This window comes from Ranitomeya variabilis, chromosome 3, assembly GCF_051348905.1.
Source record: "Ranitomeya variabilis isolate aRanVar5 chromosome 3, aRanVar5.hap1, whole genome shotgun sequence".
NCBI lineage: Eukaryota > Metazoa > Chordata > Amphibia > Anura > Dendrobatidae > Ranitomeya > Ranitomeya variabilis.
The window spans coordinates 99,339,056-99,362,069 of record NC_135234.1 but is presented as its reverse complement, the minus strand read 5'-3'; the positions used below and the strand labels follow the sequence as shown (position 1 = coordinate 99,362,069).

General features: G+C 42.9%; 1 protein-coding gene across 2 annotated transcripts in view; it reads left to right on the top strand.

The window, feature by feature from the left end:
* NLK (nemo like kinase) overlaps positions 1 to 23,014 on the top strand; it is a 194,852-nt gene that overhangs the window by 154,350 nt on the left and 17,488 nt on the right. For both annotated transcript variants that reach the window (XR_013223721.1, XM_077294422.1), the window contains exon 8: positions 20,925 to 21,011. Coding sequence is in view for 1 of the 2 variants with exons in the window: in XM_077294422.1 (XP_077150537.1) it covers positions 20,925 to 21,011 (87 nt within the window). In the remaining variant the exon portion in view is untranslated. The remainder of the gene's footprint in view (positions 1 to 20,924; positions 21,012 to 23,014) is intronic.

Genomic DNA, 23,014 nt, shown 5'->3' with positions numbered 1-23,014 from the left:
GTTTGGTAAATACCTTCTTCTTCTTGATAGTTATTCCAGAAAGCTGGAGTAGCTGTATTCCTAAATCTCCATCATGTCTAAGCCTAACCTAGACATTGTGCATATTAGATGGTCTAGCACACAGAAAAGGTGAAAATGTAATTTCTGTACAGAAACAGTCAATCTCTCCTCAAGATATTACATGCTACTATCCCGAGAGATCTGAATTTCTATAGATGGAGGATTTATAGAAATTTACTATTCTTCTTACATTTCTCTTCCTTTGTATATTAGCAGAGCGTAAAAATAAAAATCTATGCCCAAGTATTATTGCAAACCTGATTACAGGCAATGTGCAGGACAAATTGCATCAGAGGCGGACATATGGCGGCCTGACCGGGCAGCTGTCGAATACTAGCGCAGTGGCTATTAGGTGTAGCTTTGCTGCCTTTAATCCTCGGCACAGCCACATTGGGGACATGTATGTCATCAGATCAGTGGAAGCGGGACACAGATATGACAGTCGCTGCAGGCCAGATGTGACGGACGGTCATGAGAGCACAGTCTTCTGCGCAGCACGTCGCTCATCTGCTGTAAATACTCAGTCTGTGCCTTCAACATTTCCAGTTATGACACCAAAATGAATGGCTACATCACATCAGAGATAATCTGTAATATCTGCATAGTAAGGGCTCGTTTTGGAGCGTGTGACGCATAATTGTAAATGTTGCCATCCATGGTTTTATTTTTTCTCCGTAGTTTTAATTTGTTCTCTCTCCAAATGTTACAAAGCAGATTATGCCATAGCTGGGTCAGGGCTGTTTATTTGCATAGTGAGCCAGCTAATGGCTTCTGTTAGACGCTCCTCCGGCATTCAGGCTTTGTAGAAGCATTTTCACTCAGCCACTTCAAAGCACTTTTCATCCCGACTCCCATATTGGCTGCTTTTGAGTTCAGAAGAATGACTCGGATTTCATACATCCCGGATCTGGTCAGAAAAACGCTCCAGATGGTTTGACACGAGTAGGTTTTGGTTGCCAAGGGTTAAATTCATTCTTGCATTAGGGAAGCGGCTGCCAAGAAATTGACATTTGCAATTTGTAAATGGGTAACAGTGATTTCTCCTGGATCTGTTAAGAGGGTGGTCTTGTGTTCACGGGTGCGCGGAGCGTTATTATGGCGGCGTTTTCCGCTGACCCAGTTGTGCTTTACTGTGGAATGCATCGCGCTGTCACTTCCATTTATTGTGATCTGATTCCATTAATTCCCCGACAGGACAGATAATGCAGGGCATCAGTTTGGCACCATGCCCAAACCACAATATCCCTGCCATGTAACCAGAAGCCTTGTCATAAGCCAAGCATGGGTCACTCTGCAAACAAAAGCATAGTTACAGGGAGGAAAGAAAATAAGAGAAATCCATTTCCCAGAAGGCAAAGAAAATCTGAGCATTACTAACCCTTAAGCCCCGGTTCCCATCTGTCAGCGCTGAAAAGCTCCCGAGCTGCAGAACAAACCCTTGGAGAAGGGAGAGGTTCAGTGAAGCCATTAGAGCAGGAAACGCGTCGTCCAGGAGAGCAATGCCGACAATTTAATCAGTAAGCACAAGAAAGTAGAAATTCAATAAACCAGTTAGTTTTTCCAGGCGCGCAGGATTGGTCTGTTACTTTAGGAGATTATTGAAGCCAATGGAAAGGAAAAAAAGGTCCATTATACTTCCAAATTGAAGTGGAGCGTTATGGCTGCTCTGCAATATTACCAGCTCATAAAACCGACAGCCGGGAGAAAGGGGAATATATTTCATGACTGATCAATCCAGCCCGACATGCTGATCTGCTGATGTGTGCCGTCATTCCCGTATTATATGGACACTGCTGCCTTACAAATGTAGGGACATGTTTTTAAAACATTTATTCCTCATCTGCATCTTAATGTGCAGTCGAAAATAATAGGTATCCAGGTATTTAATTTCAGCTTGTATCTAATCACTTGACGTATGGATCTTCATGGGTGTCTTTCTTGAGACCTTTGTAACAGTCTATTTGCCGCTCATCCTTGCACCACCTATAAAGTTTTGCCAGCGCCCACTCTGATAATCCGTACTTAGCAGGTGTCCCGGCTTTTTACCATAATCTCATATAGCTGGGCTGCAGAGTTACGCTGCTTCCCTCTTATTGCACACTGGCATATTGATAGTCTGAATCCTGGGAAAGCAGGGTGATGACCCCTGTCCGCCTCTGCATAGGTTCCCATAATCTAGATTTATCTGACCTCATGCAATTGAAAAATGGAGACAATGCTCATAGCATCCATTTTCAATGGGATTTCTAGCAAATTGAAATAATCTGGTTTCTTCTATTAACTTGCACCAATTTTGATGAATATTTCACCATTTAATTATTTAATATAAATGACAGTCAAAGGGGTTTATGTTCTTTAAAAACATTCCCACAGACACCAATATTGGTGAAAGTAACTGAAACAAAAAATGTATACTTTTCCATTAATCCCTGCTGTGTCGCCAGTCCTCTCCGATAGTCCTCTGTGTGCCTGGCGGCAGTGGAGACCTCTTACACCTCACGTGGGCGCAGCCACCAGTCACTGGTCTCCATCATGTAAGGACGAGACACCTGAGGTCAGTGGTGAGATGCAGCAACCAGCTACACACAATACTGGCAGGGGGATCTCATACAGTGTACAAGGGTGGAAATTTAATAGGACATTTGTGCTTTTTTTTTTTCTTTTTGTATGGGCAATTTTTTTTTACAGCATATGGAAAACCCCTTTAACTGCGATTTGGGACAAACCCAATGGTAGATTGTCCCATTTGTGGAACAGTATCACATACTGCAGGAGACTCGAGTCCAAGTCTAATAAGGCAGCAGAAAATGTCCTTTGTATAGAGCCGCTCGTCTATTGCTGTCGTGATCTTTGTTCAGGGTTGCCTTTTCTATGTTTTTGAGCCAAAGGGCACGCTCCAGTGCAGATCCCTGGAACGCCTTCACATCTCTAACGTGCAGTCTTGTTGGGATGCAATGACGGCAGAATCCTTTGACTTGATGTGACATCGGGGACATGATTGTTCCCTGTGTTTGCCAAGCTGTCACTTATACTGTGCCTGCCTCCGTTACAGGAGCGCCTCCCTTCTAATGTAGACGAGCGAAATAGAGCCTGATGGAAAGTGGAGCGCTCATTTATCTCGTGAGGATGGCAGCTCCGTACCAAGGGAAAATGTAAATATCCCATTTCTCTATTACACTGGATGCGTTCTTTGCTCTCTATAAATTGGCGTACTATCGCAAATATAAGCTCCATATAAAAGTGCTGCACTTGTAGACATGTGTGATGTTAGAACTAGAATCCTTTTTGTTTATTTTTGGTATACGTGACTGACCATAGTGATGTGGACGTCCTCTGCCCCTGACTGATGATAATGACAGTATAGCTATACTAATGCAAAATGTGTAACACACTGAGCAATACAAAATTTATTGTGAACCCGGATTACCCAGTTTGATTGAAAGCCTCTTGGATGGCAGATGTCGCAGACTGCGTCTATCAGAAGTTGTAGGAAAGAGAAGTCTACATTTCAGTTTCCCTCTTTATTGTAGAAGTTGTTAGTATAATATGTGCCTCATCCATCCATGGTATATACAAGCCAGGAAAATAAATAAATGGTCAACCAGATTATTATCAGGGAATCACTGCTTTATTATAGAAAACCAGGGAGGCAAAGCAGTGAGATGTGTCCTACAGAGATGCCAGCAGCTCTCTACACAGATCTGATCAGGCTCTTTAATTTTTCTTCAGTAAAGGGGAAGAACTGCTATTAACCCCTTAATGACCGGAGCTTTTTTCGGTTTTGTGTTTTTGTTTTTCGCTCCCCTCCTTCCCGCTCACAGGAATTAAAGGATTGTAGAAGGAAAAAAAATATTAACATTTTGCTTTTGTTTTTTAAACACAAATGTTAACCACTTCATGACCTCGGGTATTTTCGCTTTTGCGTTTGTTTTTCGCTCCCCAGAGCCATAACTTTTTTTTATTTTTCCATCAGTATGGCCATGTGAGGGCTTATTTTTTTGTGGGACAAGTTGTACTTTTGAAAGACACCATTGGTTTTACCATGTCATGTACTAAAAAACGGGAAAAAAATTCCAAGTGTGGTGAAATTGCAAAAAAAAAAAAAAAAAGCGCAATTCCACAGTTGTTTTTTTTTTTTTTTTTTGCTAGGTTCACTAAATGCTAAAACTGACCTGTCATTGTGATTCTCCAGGTCATTATGAGTTCATAGACACAAAAATAAAAAATAACCTAGACATGTTAAGTGGTGAAAATTTTTTCCAAACATTGCTAAAAAAAATATATATATATATTGCACAATCTTCCGAGACCCGTAGCGTCTCCATTTTTCATGATCTCTGGTTGAGTTTGCATGCCGAGCTGACGTCTTTAATGATATAATTTTGGTGCGGATACGTTCTTTTGATTGCCCGCTATTGCATTTTAATGCAATGTCGCGGCAACCAAAAAAAAAACATAATTCTGGCGTTTTAAATTTTTTTTCTCGCTACACCGTTTAGCGATCAGGCTAATTTTTTTTTTTTTCATTGATAGATCGGGCGATTCTCTACACGGCGATACCAAATATGTGTAGGTTTGATTTTTTTAATGTTTTATTTTGAATGGGGAGAAAGGGGGGTGATTTAAACTTTTATATATATATATATAACTTTTTTTTTTTTTTTCATATTTTTTTAAAACATTTTTTTTTCTTACCTTTTGCCATGTTTCAACAGCCTCCATGGGAGGCTAGAGGCTGGCATAGCCTAATCGGCTCTGCTACATAGGAGCGATTTGAGCATCGCCCCTATGTAGCTGAACTACAGCATTCCTATGAGCGCCGACCACAGGGTGGCGCTCACAGCAATCTGGCATCAACAACCATAGAGGTCTTCAGGAGACCTCAGGTTGTTATGCCGGCGCATTGCTGACCTCTGATCACGTGATGGGGGTCAGCGATTCATGCATTTCTGGCCCGATGGCTGGAAGCACTTGTTAAATGCTGCTGTCAGTTTGACAGCAGCATTTAACTAGTTAATAGGCATGGGTGGATCGCGTACTATTATGTCCGATGGCAGAAAGGGGTTAATCTGCAGGTTAATAACATTCTGAAGCCATGCGGCCACAGCACTGAGAGCCCCACTGCTGGAACGAAATCTATAATATAACGGTGGGAGCGTCACTCTGCCCGAAGCCTTTATTGACTGCGCAAGCGCAACGGACTGCAGCTGCGCAGTCTGGACCAGAGTGACGCAGCCGAACTTACTTCCCCCCCCCCCCCCCCAATATACCGACCATTGGGGCTCCACACACCCCTGTATCCCCCTAATATACCGGCCATGGGGGCTCCGTGCTCTGCAGCTCCGGTTAGGGTAGATGAAGAGCCCAGCGGAGCTCCAGGACCTTCGGTCATGTCACTAGCATGTGACCAGTGAGTCATTCCTCGCTGTGCTGGCTGCAGGGGTGCTGTATCCATTATAGCCAGCGCCGCACTCGGGCAGTACGGCCGCACTCGGGCAGTACGGCCGCACTCGGGCAGTACGGCCGCACTCGGGCAGTACGGCCGCACTCGGGCAGTACGGCCGCACTCGGGCAGTACGGCCGCACTCGGGCAGTACGGCCGCACTCGGGCAGTACGGCCGCACTCGGGCAGTACGGCCGCACTCGGGCAGTACGGCCGCACTCGGGCAGTACGGCCGCACTCGGGCAGTACGGCCGCACTCGGGCAGTACGGCCAGACAGAAAGATGGGAGCAACATATGGCAGAATGGAAACAGGAACAGGCAGAATGGGTGCAGCACATGACAGAATGGGGGGCGCAGGATGGGAGCGGCACATGACAGAGTGGGGGCGCAGGATGGGAGCGGCACATGACAGAATGGGGGCGCAGGATGGGAGCGGCACATGACAGAATGGGGTGCACACATGACAGGATGGGGGCGCAGGATGGGGGCAGCACATGACAGGATGGGGACGCAGGATGGGGCAGCACATGACAGGATGGGGACGCAGGATGGGGGCAGCACATGACAGGATGGGGACACAGGATGGGAGCAGCACATGACAGGATGGAGACCATATACAGTTATATGAAAAAGTTTGGGCACCCCTATTAATCTTAAAGGGAACCTGTCACCCCGTTTTTTCAAGATGAGATAAAAATAGCGTTAAATAGGGGGAAAATGGCCGCCGCGATCTCCAACTGCACACGCGCGGCATCCCGCGGCCATTTTCCTGAAGCCCCAGGAAGCCGAGCACTACCATCTGCGCACGCGCGGCCTCAGGAAGATGGCCGCGCCCACCGATAAACCGCTGAATAGCGCAGATCGCGCTCTTTTCCTTCAGCTGCGCAGTGGATTCGCCTGTTGGGCATGCGCACACCACTACGCCACCAACGGAAAGCTGAGCAAGATCTGGGGGAGAAACAGCGATGTCACCACGCCCATATGACCAGACCAGCGTGAGTGACAGCCCAAAACGGCGACTTTACAAAGGTATTTCGGCAGCATAGCTGGGGAATAAAGGCACAAAAAATACACTAATGTAAAGCACAGCTCTGCCCCTATTTAATGCTATTTTTATCTCATCTTGAAAAAATGGGGTGACAGGTTCCCTTTAGGCTTAATGTTTTATAAAAAAAAAAATTTGCAATAGGTATTTCAGTTTCATATATCTAAAAACTGTTGGACACAGTAATGTTTCTGCCTTGAAATGACGTTTATTGTACTAACAGAAAATGTGCAATCTGCATTAAAACAAAATTTGACAGGTGCATAAGTATGGGCACCCTTATCATTTTCTTGTTTTAAATACTCCTACCTACTTTTTACTGACTTAATAAAGCACTTTTGTTGGTTTTGTAACCTCATTGAGTTTTGAACTTCATAGCCAGGTGTATGCAATCATGAGAAAAGCTACTTAAAGTGGCCACTTGCAAGTTGTTCTCCTGTTTGAATCTCCTCTGAAGAGTGGCATCATGGGCTCCTCAAAACAACTGTCAAATGATCTGAAAACAAAGATTATTCAACATAGTTGTTCAGGGGAAGGATACAAAATGCTGTCTCAGAGATTTAACCTGTCAATTTCCACTGTGAGGAACATAGTAAGGAAATGGAAGAACACAGGTACAGTTCTTGTTAAGGCCAGAAGTGGCAGGCCAAGAAAAACATCAGAAAGGCAGAGAAGAAGAATGGTGAGATCAGTCAAGGACAATCCTCAGACCACCTCCAGAGAGCTGCAGCATCAACTTGCTGCAGATGGTGTCACTGTGCATCGGTCAACTATACAACACACTTTGCACAAGGAGAAGCTGTATGGGAGAGCGATGCGAAAGAAGCCATTTCTGCAAGCACGCCACAAACAGAGTCGGCTGAGGTATGCAAAAGCACATTTGGAGAAGCCAATTTTTTTTTGGAAGAAGGTCCTGTGGACTGATGAAACCAAGATTGAGTTGTTTGGTCATACAAAAAGGCGTTATGCATGGCAGCAAAAAAACACAGCATTCCAAGAAAAACACTTGCTACCCACAGTAAAATTTGGTGGAGGTTCCATCATGCTTTGGGGCTGTGTGGCCAATGCCGGCACCGGGAATCTTGTTAAAGTTGAGGGACGCATGGATTCCTCTCAGTATCAGCAGATTCTTGACAATAATGTTCATGATTCAGTGACAAAGTTGAAGTTATGCAGGGGATGGATCTTTCAGCAAGACAATGATCCAAAACACCGCTCCAAATCTACTTAGGCATTCATGCAGAGGAACAATTACACTGTTCTGGAATGGCCATCCCAGTCCCCAGACCTGAATATCATTGAACATCTGTGGGATCATTTGAAGAGGGCTGTCCATGCTCGGCGACCATCAAACTTAACTGAACTGGAATTGTTTTCTAAAGAGGAATGGTCAAAAATACCTTCATCCAGGATCCAGGAACTCATTAAAAGCTACAGGAAGCGACTAGAGGCTGTTATTTTTGCAAAAGGAGGATCTACTAAATATTAATGTCACTTTTCTGGTGAGGTGCCCATACTTTTGCACCTGTCAAATTTTGTTTGAATGCAGATTGCACATTTTCTGTTAGTACAATAAACCTCATTTCAAGGCAGAAACATTACTGTGTCCAACAGTTATTAGATATATGAAATTTTTATAAAACATTAAGCTTAAAGCGAACCTGTCACCCCCAAAATCGATGGTGAGGTAAGCTCACCGGCATCAGGGGCTTATCTACAGCATTCTGTAATGCTGTAGATAAGCCGCTGATGTTACCTGAAAGAGGAGAAAAAGAGGTTAGATTATACTCACCCAGGGGCGGTCCCCTGAAATCATCTTTTATCACTTTATATAAATGACCTCATCTAGGCTCTGGGGAGGACGCTGCCTGGAAGATAACTCTGCCTCCAGAGATTATTCTACATGTAGGGGAGTTACCAGTGTGAGACAAGTAACTAACACAGAGCTGGAGAAATGAAATGTATCTTCTTGTAAACACATTTTTTGCTTCTCTCTCAGCTCTGCTGTATTGTAACAATATGGCAGTCCTGTCTGCCTGTGAGATGGAAGCTGAGGAACTTGCAGATGTGTCAGTTATCAGGAGAGCAGAGAGTGGCAATTACACATCACACTGGTAACCACAAACATCCTGATAATGGATTATCCAACTGCCAAATGTTTCTTGATGCTTATGGGATCCCCCCTGAGTCTGTATTAAGACTCGCCAGATTTATCCTCACACAACTTTTTTTCTTTCGGAGAGGAGATATGTCTACAAGTCACCGAAACTGCTATGGGCAGCAAAATGGCACCTCAGTATGCCAACTTTTTCATGGCTAAACTAAAAAATGACTTTTTAGCATCCTACTACATCAAACCCTTGGCTTATTTCCGTTATATCAATGACATTTTAACCCCTTCCCGACATTTGACGTACTATCCCGTCGAGGTGGGGTGGGCCCGTATGACCGCCGACGGGATAGTACGTCATCACCGATCAGCGGCGCTCACGGGGGGAGCGCGGCCGATCGCGGCCGGGTGTCAGCTGCATATCGCAGCTGACATCCGGCACTATGTGCCAGGAGCGGTCACGGACCGCCCCCGGCACATTAACCCCCGGCACACCGCGATCAAACATGATCGCAGTGTACCGGCGGTATAGGGAAGCATCGCGCAGGGAGGGGGCTCCCTGCGGGCTTCCCTGAGACCCCCGGAGCAACGCGATGTGATCGCGTTGCTGCGAGGGTCTCCTACCTCCTTCCTGGCTGCAGGTCCCGGATCCAAGATGGCCGCGGCATCCGGGTCCTGCAGGGAAGGAGGTGGCTTACCGAGTGTCTGCTCAGAGCAGACACTGGTAAGCCTGCAGCCCTGCACAGCAGATCGTCGATCTGGCAGAGTGCTGTGCACACTGCCAGATCAATGATCTGTGATGTCCCCCCCTGGGACAAAGTAAAAAAGTTAAAAAAAAATTTTTCCACATGTGTAAAAAAAAAAAAAAAAAAAATCCTAAATAAATAATAAAAAAAAAATATATATTATTCCCATAAATACATTTCTTTATCTAAATAAAAAAAACAAAACAATAAAAGTACACATATTTAGTATCGCCGCGTCCGTAACGACCCAACCTATAAAACTGCCCCACTAGTTAACCCCTTCAGTAAACACCGTAAGAAAAAAAAAAAAAAAACGAGGCAAAAAACAACGCTTTATTACCATACCGCCGAACAAAAAGTGGAATAACACGCGATCAAAAAGACTGATATAAATATCCATGGTACCGCTGAAAACGTCATCTTGTCCCGCAAAAAACAAGCCGCCATACAACATTATCAGCAAAAAAATAAAAAAGTTATAGTCCTGAGAATAAAGCGATACGAAAATAATTATTTTTTCTATATTTTAGTTTTTATCGTATAAAAGCGCCAAAACATAAAAAAATGATATAAATGAGATATCGCTGTAATCGTACTGACCCGAAGAATAAAACTGCTTTATCAATTTTACCAAACGCGGAACGGTATAAACGCCTCCCCCAAAAGAAATTCATGAATAGCTGGTTTTTGGTCATTCTGCCTCACAAAAATCGGAATAAAAAGCGATCAAAAACGGTCACGTGTCCGAAAATGTTACCAATAAAAACGTCAACTCGTCCCGCAAAAAACAAGACCTCACATGACTCTGTGGAGCAAAATGTGGAAAAATTATAGGTCTCAAAATGTGGAGACGCAAAAACTTTTTTGCTATAAAAAGCGTCGCTGGTTTCACACTTGCGTTTTTGTCTGCAGCGTTTTTTGCACAAAAAAACGCATGCGTTTTTTCCCTATATTTAACATTGAAAACGCATGCGGTTTTTTTGTACGCGTTTGGTCGCGTTTTCAAACGCATGCGTTTTTTTTCTGCATGCGTTCATTTTCAGAAATACAACCTGCAGTATTTTCTTGCGTTTTTAAGCACATGCGTTTGTTTGCGTTAAAAACGCATGCATTTAAACACACTGAAAAGCCACCCACCACCATCAAGGTGATAAAGGGATCCAAACCCTAACCCTAACTCTACCCCTAACCTCACCCCTAACCGTTTAATGAACATTTTCTGACAGTCATAGTGCCACGTATTTCAGTGCCACGTATTTCAGTGCCACGTATTTCAGTGCCACGTGTTTCAGTGCCACGTATTTCAGTGCCACGTATCACATATTTCAGTGCCACGTATCACGTATTTCAGTGCCACGTATCACGTATTTCAGTGCCACATATTTTAGTACCACGTATTTCAGTGCCACGTATTTCAGTGCCACGTATTTCAGTGCCACGTATTTCAGTGCCACGTATTTCAGTGCCACGTATTTCAGTGCCACGTATTTCAGTGCCACGTATCACGTATTTCAGTGCCACGTATTTCAGTGCCACGTATTTCAGTGCCACGTATTTCAGTGCCACGTATTTCAGTGCCACGTATTTCAGTGCCACGTATCACGTATTTCAGTGCCACGTGTTTCAGTGCCACGTATTTAAGTGCCACGTATCACGTATTTCAGTGCCACGTATTTCAGTGCCACGTATTTCAGTGCCACGTATCACGTATTTCAGTGCCACGTATTTCAGTGCCACGTATTTCAGTGCCACGTATTTCAGTGCCACGTATTTCAGTGCCACGTATTTCAGTGCCACGTATCACATATTTCAGTGCCACGTATTTCAGTGCCACGTATTTCAGTGCCACGTATTTCAGTGCCACGTATTTCAGTGCCACGTATCACGTATTTCAGTGCCACGTGTTTCAGTGCCACGTATTTAAGTGCCACGTATCACGTATTTCAGTGCCACGTATTTCAGTGCCACGTATTTCAGTGCCACGTATTTCAGTGCCACGTATTTCAGTGCCACGTATTTCAGTGCCACGTATTTCAGTCACGTTTAGGGTTAGGGTTAGGGGTAGGGTTAGGGTTAGGGCTAGGGTTGGAGGTAAAGTTAGGGTTGGGGCTAAAGTTAGGGTTGGGGCTAAAGTTAGGGTTAGGGTTTGGATTACATTTACGTTTGGATTAGGGTTGGGATTAGAATTATGGGTGTGTCAGGGCTAGGGGTGTGGTTAGGGTTACCGTTGGGATTAGGGTTAGGGGTGTGTTTGGGTTAGGGTTTCAGGTAGAATTGGGGAGTTTCCACTGTCCAGGCACATCAGGGGCTCTACAAGCGCGACATGGCGTCCAATCTCAATTCCAGCCAATTCTGCGTTGAAAAAGTAAAACAGTGCTCCTTCCCTTCCGAGCTCTCCCGTGCGCCCAAAAAGGGGTTTACCCCAACATATGTGTTATCAGCGTACTCGGGACAAATTGAACAACAACTTCTGGGGTCCAAGTTCTCTTGTTATCCTTAGGAAAATAAAAATTTGGGGGGCTAAAAATCATTTTTGTGGGAAAAAAAAGATGTTTTATTTTCACGGCTCTGCGTTATAAACTGTAGTGAAACACTTGGGGGTTCAAAGTTCTCACAACACATCTAGATAAGTTCCTTGGGAGGTCTAGTTTCCAATATGGGGTCACTTGTGGGGGGTTTGTACTGTTTGGGTACATCAGGGGCTCTGCAAATGCAACGTGACGCCTGCAGACCAATCCATTTAAGGCTGCATTCCAAATGGCGCTCCTTCCCTTCCGAGCTCTGTCATGCACCCAAACAGTGGTTCCCCCCCACATATGGGGTATCAGCGTACTCAGGACAAATTGGACAACAACTTTTGGGGTCTAATTTATCCTGTTACCCTTGTGAAAATACAAAACTGGGGGCTAAAAAATCATTTTTGTGAAAAAAAAAAAGAATTTTTATTTTCACGGCTTTGCGCTATAAACTTTAGTGAAACACTTGGGGGTTCAAAGTTCTCAAAACACATCTAGATAAGTTCTTTGGGAGGTCTAGTTTCCAATATGGGGTCACTTGTGGGGGGTTTGTACTGTTTGGGTACATCAGGGGCTCTGCAAATGCAACGTGACGGCTGCTGACCAATCCATTTAAGTCTGCATTCCAAATGGCGCTCCTTCCCTTCCGAGCTCTGTCATGCGCCCAAACAGTGGTTCCCCCCCACATATGGGGTATCAGCGTACTCAGGACAAATTGGAAAACAAATTTTGGGGTCCAATTTATTCTGTTACCCTTGTAAAAATACAAAGCTGGGTGCTAAAAAATCATTTTTGAGAAAAAAAATAAAAATTATTTTCACGGCTCTGCGTTATAATCTGTAGTGAAACACTTGGGGGTTCAAAGCTCTCAAAACACATCTAGATAAGTTCCTTAGGGGGTCTACTTTCCAAAATGGTGTCACTTGTAGGGAGTTTCAATGTTTAGGCACATCAGGGGCTCTCCAAACGCAACATGGCGTCCCATCTCAATTCCAGTCAATTTTGCATTGAAAAGTCAAATGGCGCTCCTTCCCTTCCAAGCTCTGCCATGCGCCCAAACAATGGTTTACACCCACATATGGGGTATCAGCGTACTCAGGACAAATTGCACAACATTTTTTGGGGTCCAATTTCTTCTCTTACCCTTGGGAAAATAAAAAATTGGGGGCGAAAAGATCATTTTTGTGAAAAAATATGATTTTTTATTTTTACGGCTCTGCATTATAAACTTCTGTGAAGCACTTGGTGGGTCAAAGTGCTCACCACACATCAAGATAAGTTCCTTAGGGGGTCTACTTTCCAAAATGGTGTCACTTGTAGGGGGTTTCAGTGTTTAGGCACATCAGGGGCTCTCCAAACGCAACATGGCGTCCCATCTCAATTCCAGTCAATTTTGCATTGAAAAGTCAAATGGCGCTCCTTCCCTTCCAAGCTCTGCCATGCGCCCAAACAATGGTTTACACCCACATATGGGGTATCAGCGTACTCAGGACAAATTGCACAACATTTTTTGGGGTCCAATTTCTTCTCTTACCCTTGGGAAAATAAAAAATTGGGGGCAAAAAGATCATTTTTGTGAAAAAATATGATTTTTTATTTTTACGGCTCTGCATTATAAACTTCTGTGAAGCACTTGGTGGGTCAAAGTGCTCACCACACATCTAGATAAGTTCCTTAGGGGGTCTACTTTCCAAAATGGTGTCACTTGTAGGGAGTTTCAATGTTTAGGCACATCAGGGGCTCTCCAAACGCAACATGGCGTCCCATCTCAATTCCAGTCAATTTTGCATTGAAAAGTCAAATGGCGCTCCTTCCCTTCCAAGCTCTGCCATGCGCCCAAACAATGGTTTACACCCACATATGGGGTATCAGCGTACTCAGGACAAATTGCACAACATTTTTTGGGGTCCAATTTCTTCTCTTACCCTTGGGAAAATAAAAAATTGGGGGCAAAAAGATCATTTTTGTGAAAAAATATGATTTTTTATTTTTACGGCTCTGCATTATAAACTTCTGTGAAGCACTTGGTGGGTCAAAGTGCTCACCACACATCAAGATAAGTTCCTTAGGGGGTCTACTTTCCAAAATGGTGTCACTTGTAGGGGGTTTCAGTGTTTAGGCACATCAGGGGCTCTCCAAACGCAACATGGCGTCCCATCTCAATTCCAGTCAATTTTGCATTGAAAAGTCAAATGGCGCTCCTTTCCTTCCGAGCTCTGCCATACGCCCAAACAGTGGTTTACCCTCACATATGGGGTATCAGCGTACTCAGGACAAATTGTACAACAACTTTGGGGGTCCATTTTCTCCTGTTACCCTTGGTAAAATAAAACAAATTGGAGCTGAAATAAATTGTGTGTGAAAAAAAGTTAAATGCTCATTTTTATTTAAACATTCAAAAAATTCCTGTGAAACACCTGAAGGGTTAATAAACTTCTTGAATGTGGTTTTGAGCACCTTGAGGGGTGCAGTTTTTAGAATGGTGTCACACTTGAGTATTTTCTATCATATAGACCCCTCAAAATGACTTCAAATGAGATGTGGTCCCTAAAAAAAAATGGTGTTGTAAAAATGAGAAATTGCTGGTCAACTTTTAACCCTTATAACTCCGTCACAAAAAAAAATTTTGGTTCCAAAATTGTACTGATGTAAAGTAGACATGTGGGAAATGTTACTTATTAAGTATTTTGCGTGACATATGTCTGTGATTTAAGGGCATAAAAATTCAAAGTTGGAAAATTGCGAAATTTTCAAAATTTTCGCCAAATATTCGTTTTTTTCACAAATAAATGCAAGTTATATCGAATAAATTTTACCACTAACATGAAGTACAATATGTCACGAGAAAACAATGTCAGAATCGCCAAGATCCGTCAAAGCGTTCCAGAGTTATAGCCTCATAAAGGGACAGTGGTCAGAATTGTAAAAATTGGCCCGGTCATTAACGTGCAAACCACCCTTGGGGGTGAAGGGGTTAACTTCTAAAATTCCATGTTAAATTCAATATGTTTCAGCCCACAATAAACCTGATATTGGACCACTCAAAAATGGAAATCTACTTTCTGGATACCACCATAAAAATTCAAAATGGTTCATTCTAGACATCGGTGTATCGGAAACCAATTGACCGTCCCACATACCTCAGATGGGACAGTTTCCTCCTGAAACACATTAAAAAGTCCATCGTCTACAGCCAGGCCCTTAGACATAATCATATCTGTTCCAGCCCAACGGATCGTGATGAACACTTAACACATCTTAAAAAGACATTTTTAAATCTGGGCTACCACCCCACCTCCATTGATGATCAGATCATTAGAGCCACAAGGATCCCTAGAAGTCAATTACTTCATTTTGGAGAAAGAGGAAAATAATTGTGTACCTCTGATGGTGACCTACAACCCACAGCTTGAGGTACTCAGAAAAACTGCTAAAAAACTTCACCACATCTTACACAAGGATGACCGTCTAAAGACAATATTCAAAGACCCTCCCTTGCTGTGCTACAGGCAACCTCCAAATTTAAAGGGAACCTGTCACTCCCCCCCCAGGCGTTTTTAACTAAAAGAGCCACCTTGTGCAGCAGTAATGCTGCATTCTGACAAGGTGGCTCTTTTAGTTCTTGGTGCTGTAACTGCCGAAATAATCAGTTTTATATTTTGTCCTAAATACCTTGTCTTCAGTCAAGGAGGCAAGCGTTTCCCCCCTGCTTCAGACGCCGCACAGCCGTCAGTCGTGTCTTCTTGGCGCCGGGCGCCACCTCCTCACCGCTGTTTTGAAATCTGCCGGCGCCTGTGCTCTTTTCTTCTGCTTTGAGCAGGCGCAGTGAGCGCTGCCCGTCCTCTGTCCTCATATGCAGTCTAGCTGACTGCGCCTGTGCGGCCGCCCTGCCTGTGAATCCCAGCCCCACAATGTGAATAATTGCGGGGCTGGGATTCACAGGCAGGGCGGCTGCACAGGCGCAGTCAGCTAGACTGCATATGAGGACGGACAGGCAGCGCTCACTGCGCCTGCTCAAAGCGGAAGAAAAGAGCGCAGGCACCGGCAGATTTCAAAACAGCGGTGAGGAGGCGGCGCCCGGCGCCAAGAAGACATGACTGACGGCTGTGCGGCATCTGAATCGGGGGGGAAAGGCCTGCCTCCTTGACTGAAGACAAGGTATTTAGGACAAATTTTAAAACTGATTATTTCTGCAGTTATAGCACCCAGAACTAAAAGAGCCACCTTGTCAGAATGCAGCATTACTGCTGCACAAGGTGGCTCTTTTAGTTAAAAACGCCTTGGGGGGGGGGTGACAGGTTCCCTTTAAGAAACTTTATGATCCAAAGTCCAATGCCCTCAAATACACGGAGAGGAACTTATCCTTGCAATGTGAAGAGCTGCAAAACCTGAACTTATGTAGAGACCAAAGACAGGATACAGATTCCTAACACACAGCAGGACTATAAGATTCCCGGGACATTCACATGTTCCTCTTCCAATGTTGTGTACTTAATTGTGTCCTATTGGAGGCCTCTATGTGGGAGAAACTTAGAGCCCTTAAGGATGAGGTCTCATTGCCAAACAATTGCAGATTAAAAAAAAAAACATTTACCAGTGGCCAAACATTTCTGTAGTCCAGAACACAACATAAACAATATGAAAGTTGTCATATTAAAAGGCAATTTTAAATCACAAAAACATTGCAGGGTTTGGGAATACAAACTTGTTAAAGTCTTTGATACCATCCACACAGGACTAAATCTGTCAGGAAGATTTGACTTCCTACAGAATCTGAAGAATCTGCTCTAAAGAAGTTGAGGGCACCAGGCCTCTGATCTTACTTGGATATTGGGACTATAAGATTTTTACATTACTAATCTAATCCAATTAAGGATTCAGTCTCTGAGCAACTACAAGATTATCTTATTTTTCACATTGAGAGCACTGGTAACCATTACACATCACACTGGTAACTCCCCTTCATGTAGAATAATCTCTGGAGGCAGAGTTATCTACCAGGCAGCATCCTCCCCAGAGCCTGGAAGAGATTATTTATACAAAGTGATAAAAGTGTTATCAACAACAATACATCTGATATGAGACATAAAGGAAGGACTTTTTTTCAGCAGTCTATCACCTGTATGCCCATATTAATAGTTTAGATAGGTCGAATGTGGTGACAAATTCCATTTAATGCAATTTTGTATGAAGATGTAATTTTTTTTGTAAAAAAAAAAAAATGCATAAACATTGATATCCGTGGCTAAAAGTTTGATCCAAGCATAAAAGTCGATATAGAATACCAGCATAAAGTAGAAGTTTGTCATGTGTAGAATCCATAAAACACTCCCACGCCCCCCACTGTCCATAAGAGCCTCTCCATTCTTTTACAAACTTACAGAAAGCTTTTTTTTTTTTTTTTTTTTTAAATTGTTGAATTCAGTTCAAGTGCCTTTCATGAGCCAATATGAGAAACCCCAATTTTAAGAGTGCACCCCTTATATTATTCAAAAAAGTATTTGAGGTTTAACCCTTCAGATGCTTCACATAAACACAAAATGGAAAAATAAGATGAAAAATGTCAATTTCCCACAATTTAATAATTTACCTAACTCTACATATGCGGTCGTACTCTACTCTTTCGGCACACGGCTCACAAGGGGAGCACATTTGACTGTGGGAGTGCAAATTTTGCTGCATTGATTTTCATTTGCCGTATTGCATTTGCAGAGCCCATGAGGTATTTGTAGAGAGACTTTCCTCTCCCCAGAAGAGACCCCATTCTGGAAACTACACTCATTTTATAGCTGGAGTTGTTATAGACAGAATGATATTAAACATGTTTAGTTAAACCTCTGTTTTATTTTATTTATTTATTTTTACAAGAAACTTGTAACACTTAGTTTTCTTGGACTTCACTGTACTAGGATTTTTTTTGCATGATGACCTGTAGTATTAGTATCATTTTGGGGTTAATGAGACATTTTTCAGTATTTTTTTATTAAAATTTTTAGTGATCATAAAACAGCAATTCTAGCTTTGTTTCTTTTTATGGCGTTTGCTTGGTGCAATAATTGGTGTCCTCATTATTAAAGCTTGGGTCCTTTATGGAATTTGTTTGTTTTTTTTGTTTGTTTGTTTTTTTTGTGGTGTTCACTGCAAAATCTCGGTGAAGAGTTTTTTATGGTTTGGGTTGTTCGATGCGGCAATACCAAATTTATGTTTCTAATAATAAGGGACTTAAATAGGCCTTTCTTTATCTTCCTTTGTCTTTGTTTCTACACTTTTTTCTTTGCTGGTTTGATACACATCTATTCTTGCAAGGAGACAATCACATATCATCTCCCCTGTCACTGCTGCAGCCTCTTAGCTCACCTGCTGCCTAACACCCTTCCTGCTTCACACTGCTGCATTTTTACTTTTTTGTTGCATTTTAATGGGTGAAAAACACTGAAAGAAAAATGCTGCAGATTTAAATATTCAAAAAAAAACAACAACTAATTGGTTAAAATATGAAAGGAAAAAATAAAGTCGTATGAGATTACTGAAATCTCATTCATCTTGCTGGTACAGTATGACGCAGATTTTAATTTAACTTTTTTCACAAAAAAACACATTGGAAATTATTGTCAATTTTCAAAGTACGAACAAACATATACACTTCAAACACTGATTAGGCTAGAATGTGCAGCCATCAGTCAGGATTTGGCCCCGAAGCTGATATCCGGATACCAGGGTGAACTGTAGAGGTTCTGAAAAACAAGCCAACTCTGTAAATATTGGGGCTTTGCACAAACTTGATGTATTGGTCAATAAAAGTTTTAAAAGTTATGGAATGCTGATAATAGAAACTTCTGACTAATAGATGTAAAGACTCTGAACCAGCAAACTTTGGGGAAAAACAAAATTTGTCTGTCTCAAAATATTTGGCCATGACTGTAGTCATTGATATTTCACATGGACGGAAAGATCTATTTGTTTTGCACAAGGATTGTTGGGTGGTTATGTACTGAGGAAAGCAGAGGAAGTGTTAAAAACTGGTAGAATGAAACATTAGAGGGACGGCTGTAAACAGACAGCTGTACATTTCCACGACTCCATTGAAGTCACGTCGTACATCCAGTGCACTTGAGCTGTCCTGTAAATCTCTGTGAGCTGCAGAAATATGTAGCATTCAAGAGGAAATATACTGCTATCCAAACCCTCCATTCTCAAGGCTCTGTGACTGTGTATGTAATATATATATACTGTATCTCATTTTTATTTTTTTTTATAACATTTTTGTCTTTTGTTGTATTTGGGCGGCTACACCTTTAGTAGATGTGCTGATGCAGTTTCTGGTAATTATTGCTTTTGACCGTTAGGGAGTCCTTCAAACCAGCGGGGAACATTGTGTTCCCCTGCTGGAGTTTTTCTTTTTAACTTGCCAACTCTCATATTTTGGACTGAAAATGTGGAATGATGAGGTGAGACTTGAGATGTCATTTCTCTCCCATCACAAACCACTCATCATTTCCTCCTGGCTCTGGCAATCAGTGGCTAGATAAAGTGCAGCCTGTGCTCCTCTACACACGGCTTGTACTTTCACATATCGGATGAGTTCTTTTATTACATTGGTCTTGAATTATGGTTGAAACTATCCACATAGAGGAGAATTGGTGTTCATTTCTAAAAGGCGGTCTTCTTCTTGCTCCTTTACGTTGTTGCATTATATGACCTTATAAAACTGAGATGGAAGGGACAAACCTACAAAACAACCTCCTAAAGTGCTAGTCAGAAAAGCACATCTACTGCAGCATTGTACCTGGTATGTCTTCCTTCAACTACTGGTGGCAAGTGGCTTCATGAAAAATCAATTCTTTAACTCTAAATTTAGTTTTTCGTTGTATTTAGACTGTCGTCAGAAGGTGAGCGGGGCTCTGAAATCACATCAGCTGAGTCGCATGCGCAGTCGGACGGTATTGTCCAGTTGTAACATTCTAGGACTGTTGGGTGAAACCCGCCGATTAGTAAACGACCAGGTATCGGTAGACACAGTCACCGGCTGCACTCGCCTCCTGATGTAGAGCAGAGCCGGCGTGATATCACTGACCCTGGTCAGCTCAAGATAGGGATGTGAGCTCTTATGTGCAGAGCTGCTCACAAGATTCACCATTTTGAGATGTGCTCTTAATACCTTTTTGCTAGTCCTGGAGCTAATGCACCAAGCTGGCAGACAGCCGCAAGCCACAATTCCTGGGACCGTGAGCCACATGTGGCTCCCGAGCTTACAGGTTGGGGACCCCTGCGGTAAGCCATAACTCCGACTCCATTTCCCTGACTCTGACCCGCAGCACTGGTCACTACTGAGCATGTACGTAAAGTGCAGCACAGATTCATCTCCGTTAGATCAGGAACAGAACAGACATTTATAGGACATTTCAGAACTTTCTCACATTTTTATGAAAAAATGTTTGCATTGTACCCAATTTATTCTATATTTTAGGAGTCGGTCCATTTTATTCCACAGCCCTGGAAGGCAGGCATGTTTTTCTAATGCTCACCAAGTTCTTTAAGTGTGACCTTGTTCCAGCAGTCTGTATACTGCGTGGAAATGATCACACTACAGACTCTTGATTAAGTGGGTTCAGCAAGTATGCTGGCAGCTTGTCCGCTATATGTACTAGCCATGTGTCACCAGGGGCACGAAGTGCTGACAGCCCACCCTGTCCAAAAAAATCAGTGCCAGTCATTGACCCAATCTTACTGTAGTTGCAGCAGTGTAAATATTACCTAAAGTAAAAGTGGTTCTTTTCAAGGGCAGATTTCCTTCCAAGTGGCAAGATCCTCAGTGTGATACTGTGCAGGGCTGACATTAAACTGAGCCGACAGAACTGCAGTGCTGGCTGACTCCAGGCATCTATCACCCAAATTGGTAATTTCAGTCTGCTTGCATAACTCCAGGGCTCAGAAGCAACTCAGCACTTTTCCTGCACTAGTCAGACATGTTACATCTCTTGTGTTTTGCTTTTGTTCTTGCAGCCATCTCTTCCTGTCTTGTATACACTGTCCAGCCAGGCCACTCATGAAGCTGTTCATCTGCTCTGCAGGATGTTGGTCTTTGATCCAGTAAGTATTTGTGCAGCTCACTACAGATCATTGATCTTCTTGTAGTGGTCGCTTTATGCACTTTTTGAATTGATGTATGGTCGTAATGTATCCCTAAACACAGCTTTTATAGTGTTCTGCTTAATGACAAAAGCATTATAAACCTGTTCCCCTTCAAAATTGTAGACCTCTTATACAGTAGGGGGCACTACCTGTAAAGAACAAAGGGGGCTGTTGCAGTCTCCCACTGAGCCATTAAGTTCTGACTACCTGGCAGCTCCGGTACCATCTGCGGCGTACAACATGAGAAGCCGCAGCCAACGCATGCATGTGCCGCAGCCTATGCATGTGGCAATGGCGCTGGGGCTGCCTTGTAACATCAGGGAACTGCGTTTCCAATAGGAGGAGGCTGGGACCGCCTCATGGACTCTTAATGCTGGCATGCATTACTTTATAGCCTTATATTTTCCCTATTTGATCTAAGATCTATTTCAGAGTGGGACTGTAGAAAACTATTATTGCATATTTGGTGACGTTCATTTTTACACCACATTAGATAATTTGTACTATGCTGCAGATAATGCTATTGTTGTCATGCACTCTAATGGCCGAAATGAAAAAATCTTCACTAAATGATTGTGTAGTCTGAACCCCTCTATTATCTGTGTGCAGTGGTTTGCTCCAGAGCACACAGGTCACATCTTTACCAAAAGACTGCATCCTTGTGGAACAGACCATCTCACAACACTACAGGAGGGGTTCTGACTACAATAAGAAACAATGAGTGATTATTAATACAGGCAGAAGTTTGATCTAGAAACAGTATATTGCGTCGTTTTACTGAATCCCCCATATGTGGTGTAAATGTTTATCTGTAAATTTCCACTAAAATCCAGATTTTAGCTTACTCTTTGTCCAAAAATTGGCTTTTCTAAAAATTGTAAAAATTTCCAGCAAATGGTACCAACTTTTAAAGACTGCCAGTTACTGGGTCAAAAGTGGGTATTTTTTTCTCTAATTTTGCTCCCGCTGCTCCCCTGAGTATTCAGTCTATTGTTTTTATATCGGCTATATGGATCCAGGGATATGGGCCTTTTTATTTTGCGCTAATTTAGATGTTCTTTCCGGCGAGGCTCTGGATTCTTTAGGGGGTGTCATTAGGCTATTCTGCATTATTAACCTCTGAGCACCACCCCCTTAGTAATTGCTATAAAACACAGTATATTCAGGGAGGTGTTGGCAATTAAGAGCAAAATTGGCCACTTTTGGCTTAGTGACAGGGCCTCTTTAAGAAGGGGAAGATGATGGCGCCAGCCAATAATGGATTTTGCGTCTCTGGCTTTTGTAATGAGATATTTCTGAAAATTTAAACCAAATGACTGGAGAACATCCTGAAACCGAAGTTTAGTGACCCCCTGGACATTAGTGCAATCATGCTCCTTTTACTTACAGATAGTCTACCTATAGAAATAGACTGCTGTATTGAAATATAAAATGGTAAAAATTCTGTGTGCAGCCTTTCACTGAAGTGCTAGAACACCAGTGTATTCTCTGACGTCCCTGAGCTATGTAAAGTAACGCTTAGCCCGGTGTACAAGGGTCATGTGCATTATCCCCCATGCAGTGTAAATAGCTAACCATTAGTCCGGTTAGGAGAATCTAAGAAACACAAGCTAGGAATTGTTCCCTATAGAACAGCCTGTGGAGAGCGTCGTCCTCCTAGGGGCACCCTCTTAATTTTTCTATTAAAGGGGGCCACAGCATGACGGGCTTAATTCTCATTATGTAATGCTGGTTTTGTGTGGATTGAGCGCCCCCTTGTGGTTTGTGCCATTATTGTAAGCTCTTCAGTAGTGAACATGTCATCTGTTTATTAATCATTCATTAAACTTCCAATATGATAGAGATTGGGGTTTATTTATATATAGCTGGTGAAGTAAGTAAGCTATTTTCGAACTTAATATGTTTGAAATTCTGACCAGATGTCTGTAACAACCCATCCAATCCACAGGGGCAAAGAAATC